Source organism: Pteropus vampyrus, unplaced genomic scaffold (assembly GCF_000151845.1).
Source record: "Pteropus vampyrus isolate Shadow unplaced genomic scaffold, Pvam_2.0 Scaffold22, whole genome shotgun sequence".
Lineage (NCBI taxonomy): Eukaryota > Metazoa > Chordata > Mammalia > Chiroptera > Pteropodidae > Pteropus > Pteropus vampyrus.
In genome coordinates, this window is record NW_011888803.1 from 8,551,236 (window position 1) to 8,558,789 (window position 7,554).

Sequence of the window (7,554 nt, forward strand, 5' to 3'; positions counted from 1 at the left end):
TATATGTATCAAGTTCTAAAACACAGCAGGTGAAAGCCTAAACTAGACTCGAGAAATTCACAACTCCATTCTCTATTCTACATCTCTCTTTCATTGTCCCTACATGCCACTATTTCTACTTTTTGGCTTGCTTTACTACTAGATATTTATTATTTCTACCTTGATGTCAAACAGATACCTCAAACTAAATATACACAAAATTAAACTTCTTGTCTCTCGCATTCTCCAAACCTGCCCCTCCTCCTGTGTTCCCTATTTAAGCCAATGACATCAGTAATCAAAGTTTTATGTTTCATTGTCTTAAAACTTTTTTCCCATCACCTCGTTTAATCACTTACCAAGTCATATCGTTTCTATTTCCAAAACAGATTTAAATACAGTCATTCAATCAATCATACATTCAGTAAATATCTATTTTGTTCCAATTATGCTATGGATGTTATTATGCTTATTGTGATATGTATAAAGTCAATTAATCTTGTCTCCCAACAAGCTTATAGTCCAATAGATAAGCCAAACATCAGCTATAACATATGCAGGTTAATGCTTGACATATTTTTTTTGGAATTTTTCCAGGCATACAGAGAAGAGATATCTCAGATTTGGGAGGAACAGGGAAAGCTTTCTGGAAAATGTGGCATTGTGATGTAAGCGTTAGCCTGATGAAGTAGGGCACAGAAGGGCAGAAAGACATCCAGACAGAAGAACAGCACGCAGGAAGCTGCGATATTTTAACAAGTATGGCATGATTTGGTACTCTAAACAATTTAGCTGGAGTAATGCTTTTGGAAGAGTGATGGTAAATGGCACTACAGTCATGCACCACATAACAACGTTTTGATGGATGATGAACCATGTATATGATGATGGTCCCATAGATTATAGTGGAGCTGAAAAATTCCTGTCTCCTATCGTAGCCATCGTAAAGTTATAGCACAACGCATTACTCACGTGTCTGTGGTGATGCTGGTATAAACAAACCTACAATGCTGCCAGTTATAAAAAAGTATTTCACAATTGTGTACAGTACATAATACTTAATAATAGTAATAAACAATGTTACTGGTTTATATATTCGTTATACTTTTTATCATTATTTTAGAGTGTATTCTTTCTACTCTTTCTACTACAGTGTAGATCACAAAGAACCTTGTGTGAAAAGTAAAGATGTATAAGCCTTAAGCTGGAAGCTGTGGAGATCATTGAATAATTTAAGCACAAGAATGACGTGATGAGATCAATACTTTACAAACATTATTCCATCAGCACTTGGAAGGAGTTTTGAAGAAATGCCAGACTAGGGCAGGAAGAACAATTGGGGGCCATTAAACTAATCCTGGAGAAAAATAGAGGGCCTATACTACAACATTGGCAGTGAAAATGGTTTTAAGGGCAAGGAGAGGAAATTTTGAGTCAGAGATCAGGATAAAGGTGATAATTGATGGCATGAGGTCATTCAGGAGTCAGGAGAGGGTTTGATGCAAAACATATGTGGAACTTGAATACTGAGGAGGAGGACGAGGAATAGTTCTATGGAGACAGAAAGGAAGGGGGAAACATTACTGTTTATAAGGAATGTTTGTAGATGGCCAGTAGGGTTGCCAGATAAAATACAGAATACCCAGCTAAATTTGAATTTCACATAAACAATGAATAACTTTTAGTATAAATGTGTTCCAAATACTGACCACAATTGACCACAGGTAACTGAAACTACAGAAAGCAAAACTGTGGATAATGAAGGACGATTGTAGTACTTGACACTACAGTATACTAATATAGCTATGTTAATATTCTTTACAGCTTCATCTCCTATTATTTCCTCTCTATTCATACTGATAACCTTCCACAGCAGCTATACTTCATAACCTGCTAATTTTCCAAACTTCAGGTTATTTCATCCTTCTATGTCTTTATTTTCACAATACTTTATTTGCTTACAGTGATCATTCTATGTCAGCCTGCCTGGCAAAGCTTGCTATGTAAAATGCTGCTATAGATAATTTCTAGTGTATATACACAACAGTAAGAGAAGTTTAAAATCCTTAGGTTTCTTCTTTCACATTTTGTGCCATGTATAAGTTCAGGACACAATAGACTTTCTTTTATTTTAATGAAATTTTATTGTACTTTACTTTATGGGCTGTAAGGGTTTTAGTGGTTAGAATATTCTCATCCATTTATTATATGCTATGATTTTTTAGTTTTTTTAAAAATCTCTTCCAAAAAATCCTTTTTCAGTGATTTATGTATTTTGTAAATACTATCACCCTAAACTAAGTCCAGACCAAACTAGGAAAATAATTTTCAATGACTTGACTACAAAAGATTAGGTAACATACCCTAATGTAACAAATGGCATCAAAAGAACAGTCAGACATGCAAACTACATACTTATTATTCTTGAAATAAGATGTACAAAGTTTTATTTATTTATTTATTTATTGAATACAAAGGAGTCGCTATTTTTATTTCCATTGGTGGCAGTTCAACAAAGTTTATTCAAGGCATCTGAGATAACTCAAAAATATTCAGAAGTGTTCTGATTTCCCAATTTTTTCACCAAATCATTGAGATACAAGATTAGAAAGCCCTAGATAGCACACTTTTTCTTATTTATTTATCTATTTATTTATTTATTTATTTTACCTTTGATCCTTCAGGGCCATTTTGTCCAGGAATCCCAATATCTCCTGGAAAACCCTAGGGAATATAAAAATGTAGAGTTTATTCCATAGCAAATTACTTTAAATCCATTAAGCATTGAAAGATTCCCCTTGCCTTTCTTTCATGCCCAGTTAGAGCAATTTATACTTCTCAAAACCTCAATGTTAAGAATTCATCATTAGGCAGTTATTTAACATTAGAATACAAAACTTAAAAAGTGTACTAAAACAGAGCTTGCTTCATCAGGTATTCACGAACAATCCTCAGACCCAAGAAAATTCTTTAACTCTGTCTAAGAGAGTGTAAGTCTTATTTAAAAATTATCCACAACTCAGAAAAAAGGCAAAGGTCTGCAATAGGTCCTTTCTTTGCCATATGGGACTCAGAGCCACCCAAGGATTAGGGGAATGCACGTAGTTAGACTCACTGTTTATTAACTGTATGGTAACTTATAGATTTTTGTTAGGTAGAGATGCAAATAACTTATGTCTGGTGATAAAAACAACCCCAAAGGTTATAGCTTATTATACAGGATATTAATCAGTTTTGTATCTAAGTTAACTATCTTATTCTAACATTCACATATTTAATTGTCTATAAATACTTATCTCTTCAAATGCTCTTTGAACTTGTCTTAATATCTTACTGGTTCCATCATTAATTAATGAGTTGAATAAAATCTTTGATCCATGTTTACTTTATATTTACCTGAGCGTCAAAATTTTACCTTTTTGGAAATTATACTTTAGCAGTCTAAAATAGTTGGCTCAAGAAATAGAAATGTATAATAGTGTTAAATAAATCTGTGCTGGGAAAAAGCCTAGAATATTACTCTGAAATGGTTAGATCAATACTCTTGCTGAAATAATGAATTAGAATATGATTCGTCATGATCAATAATGATCATAAGCTAATGACTGCAGTTTTACTTGTATTAATTTTGTCACAGATAAAGCTATTTCGGTGTTTCTTGCTGACATGGACAAAGGAATAAAAAGATATGTACAAGAATCAGCATCTTTAAAAGTAAAAAAGGCTCCAATTAAATGTGAATGTCAGGTAGAAAAAGCAGTTCAGTGAAGAGGTAAATAGGATGGTAATAAAAATACCCACAAGTAAAATGGAATAGCAAGGATGTTTCTCAAATACTCATCTTGGAAAGAAAAACAAATTAAAAGAAAGTGCTATTTATCTAGTGTGAATTAGGACAGAAACACCTTGACTCAAATTTAAAACATGGATTCTGTGGAGAAAACTATTACTTGGGGACATTTCTGGCAGAGAAAAGGCAGTGATAACAGAAAAATGGTCACAGAATCATATTTCTGGAAGTTTTGGAATATGTTTATTACAGACCTGCTGATTACTTTTCTAATTAAAGGAAATCAGGTGTGCCTATGCCTTCTCTGCCCTGAATAATTTTCCCTTATTTTTCTTTAGGTGGAAGACTTATGTTTTAAACAAAAGATTAAACATTATTTTACTTGCAAATCTTTGACCCCCATACCTTGAGTCAGGTCCCTTATAAGAACTCTCACACCATCCTGGGTCCTACAGGGTAACTTAATGTAGTATTTTGGTTTGTTTTGAATTCCTCAACAGATCATAAGTTCCTTGAGGGCAGTTTTATTTCTCATTAACAATCATATTCCCAGCAACTAGTACAACACCTGGCACACAGTAAGTGCTTAAAAAAAAGTGGTTGGTGGTGGTAATGAAAGAACGAACTGCCTCCTGGGGAAAAAAAAAAAAAAGAAGGACCTCTTGCGGCTACTTTTGGTGTGGGATAATGGTTTACAAGTACTAGTTCAGCACAACCCCATGGATAAATTCATAATTTCTGCCCATTCTTCAGATGAGCCTGGAACACCTTGTCATACCGGAAAGTAAGAAAGCTATCAAAGGTATTAAATCTAGAGTCATGTTAAAAGAACTCTAGGAGCTTGTAGAGGAACCCACCAGACAGGTATAGGACGATATGATCTTCAATAAGGATAAGAACTGTAATAGACTGATTCATGTCAAAAATGTTTAAAATCATAAGTTCATAATGATACAACAACAAAAAAACTGCTCATGTTTAGAGGATGAAAGGGAGCCAACTAATTATTTTGAAAATTGGCAAACAAAAGTAAAAAGTCAAGCACTTACTTACTCTACCTTTCTTATACTTACTGTACCACTTCTAAGCAAATAGTAGATGAGGGAATGCATTCCAGCCAATAAATGAAAAACAAGTTATAGAGCAAGATTATCTCCATTTTGTATTCCCCTAAATGATCTAATGGGTCTAGACAGTTGAGAGATCAACTGCTACTAACATCACAAAAAAAGTGTGACATTAGGTGCTTCCTGATGAAAGAACACAATACCACCTACAGTCTTGCCAAAAACAAACAAACGAACAAACAAACAAAACAATAGAACCAGTCCTCTGTATGTGACTATCAAGGACCGAGAAATTATAACTACACCTTGAGACTATAATCACCAAAATCCAGGCTGTGGGGAACTCTACAGGTCAAATAACTAGGAATCTTTAATAACTAAATTACAAGGGGAAAAAAGTAATGGAAAGAGAACATGTAGATTGAAAGTCATAGCAATAGGATAAACAAGCCTAAACTACAGTTTTTAAAAATGCACACTTGAGTGATAAACCGTAAAAGAAAAAAAGAGGAACTGCTTACTTTTGGGAGGAGAGATAGGCTTGTGGTTGGGTTGGGATCCATAAAAGCTTCTGGGAGTAACTGGCAGTTCTATTCCTGACCTGCATGGTAGTTACAAGAGTGTTTGTCTTATAATTGTTTCTGATATACATTTGTTTCATATAGTTTTCTGTGTCTATGTTTTATTTTTCAATAAAACAATATGAAAAAAGTTCTTAAAGTGACTTCTATTTAAAAATGGACTACTAAGTAAATGCATGAATATCTGCTCCTTCTTAAACATTAAAATGATAGTAAAGGAATATTAAAAAGACATAAAGAGCCAAAGACCAGGGGAATAAGAGATAAAAGATGTCAATAAATCTGATGTTAGTCTTGTAAGTTGAATGTTTTAAAATCAAAACTTTATTTAAAAGTTCAGAAACACACTAAAAGGAGAAAAAGCAATCTATATTTCCTTCTCAAATAGGATACCTTAGAAACAACCAGAGAACATTTTTGTTACCTAAACAATTCACACCTAACCAAGTAGAGCTCTGGCCATTTAAATAATAGTTTTAAACATAAAAATCATAAAATCATAAAAAATAGTTTTAAACTGTGTCAACTGAATTTTAATGATACCTGTATCTATAAAATAATTTTTAAACTTTCAAATTTATTGTTCAAAATGTGAATCAAATGACAGGGCATGGCCATCCTTGCCAAGCAGCAAAATTTCAGAGAATTTACAGATTGAACAATAAAAATTATATCATTCAGAGTCCACAATTTTGATTTAAAAATTATGATAGCATGAAACTATACAGGAAGAAAATTAGAAACCAAAGTCTGAAACAGATGCTTTAATTCACTTTATTTTAGTTTAAAATAATTTGGAAAACATTGAAAAGTAAAAATGGTTTCTCCTTCAATGTCCTTCACTATTTCAGTTAAGTCATACATCACAAATGAAAATATAACATGTAAGTGAGTAAAAGAAAGATCAGCCTGACTTCTGGTGTATTTAAAAAGAGAGAGAGATCATTGATATATAACATTGTACTGGTTTTAGATGTAAAACATAGATTCAGTATATGTATCTATTTTGAAATGATTTCCACAGTATACCTAGCTAACATCTATCACCGCAAAGGGTACAATTTTTCTTGTAATGAGAACTTTTAAGATCTAGTCTCTTAGTAACTTTCAAATATACAATACAGTATTATTTACTATGTCACCATGCTGTATATTACATCCCTATGACTTTATTTTAAAACTGGAAGTTTATACTTTTTGATCACCTTTACCCATTTTGCATCTCCCTTCCCCAATCCCCTGCCTCTGGCAACCACCAATCTGGTCTCTATCTATAAATTTTTCAGTTTTGTTTTTTTTAGAATCCACACATGAGTGAGATCATTGGTATTCATCTTTCTGTCTGACTTATTTCATTTAGCATGTCTTCAAGATACATCCATGTTGTCACAAATGGAAGGATTTCCTTATTTTTAAAGACAATAATATTTTAAAGACTGAATAATATTTAATTTAATTTTTTTTTCTATTGAGTAGTACGCTGCTGCTTTATCGAGTTGATGGAACATTCTAAATCCTTTGTTGTCATTTCAACAATCTTCACAGCATCTTCACCAGGAATAGATTCCATCTCAAGAAACCACTTTCTTTGCTCATTCATAAGAAGCAACTCCTTATTTGTTAAAGTTTTATCATGAAATTCATAGCAATGATTTTTTTTTTATCATAGCAATTCAGTCACATCTTCAGGCTCCACTTCTAATTCTAGTTATCTTACTATTTCTATCGCATCTGCAATTACTTCCTCCACTGAAGTCCTGAACACCCCAAAGTCATCCATGAGGGTTGGAATCGACTTCTTCCAAATTCCTGTTAATATTGATATTCTGACCTCTTCCTAAGAATTATGAATGTTCTTAATGGTATCTAGAATGGTGAATCCTTTCCAGAAGGTTTTCAATTTACTTTTCCCAGATCCATCAGAGAGATCACTATCTATGAGAGCTATAGCCTTACAAAAAAAACTTAAGACTTGAAAGTTGAAATTACTCCTTGATCCATGGGTTGCAAAATAGATGTTGTACAGCAGACATAAAAACAACATTAATCTCATTTGACATGTCTGTCAGAGCTCTTGAGTGACCAGGTGCATTGTCAGCGAGCAGTGACATTTTGAAAGAAGTCTTTTTTTTTTTTT

At 33.0% G+C, this 7,554-nt stretch overlaps 1 protein-coding gene across 1 annotated transcript in view; it reads right to left on the reverse strand.

The window, feature by feature from the left end:
- Positions 1-7,554, reverse strand: part of COL24A1 (collagen type XXIV alpha 1 chain) — a 309,537-nt gene that overhangs the window by 184,806 nt on the left and 117,177 nt on the right. The window contains exon 21 of the mRNA XM_023528131.1: positions 2,650-2,703. Within this exon, the coding sequence (XP_023383899.1) occupies positions 2,650-2,703 (54 nt within the window). The remainder of the gene's footprint in view (positions 1-2,649; positions 2,704-7,554) is intronic.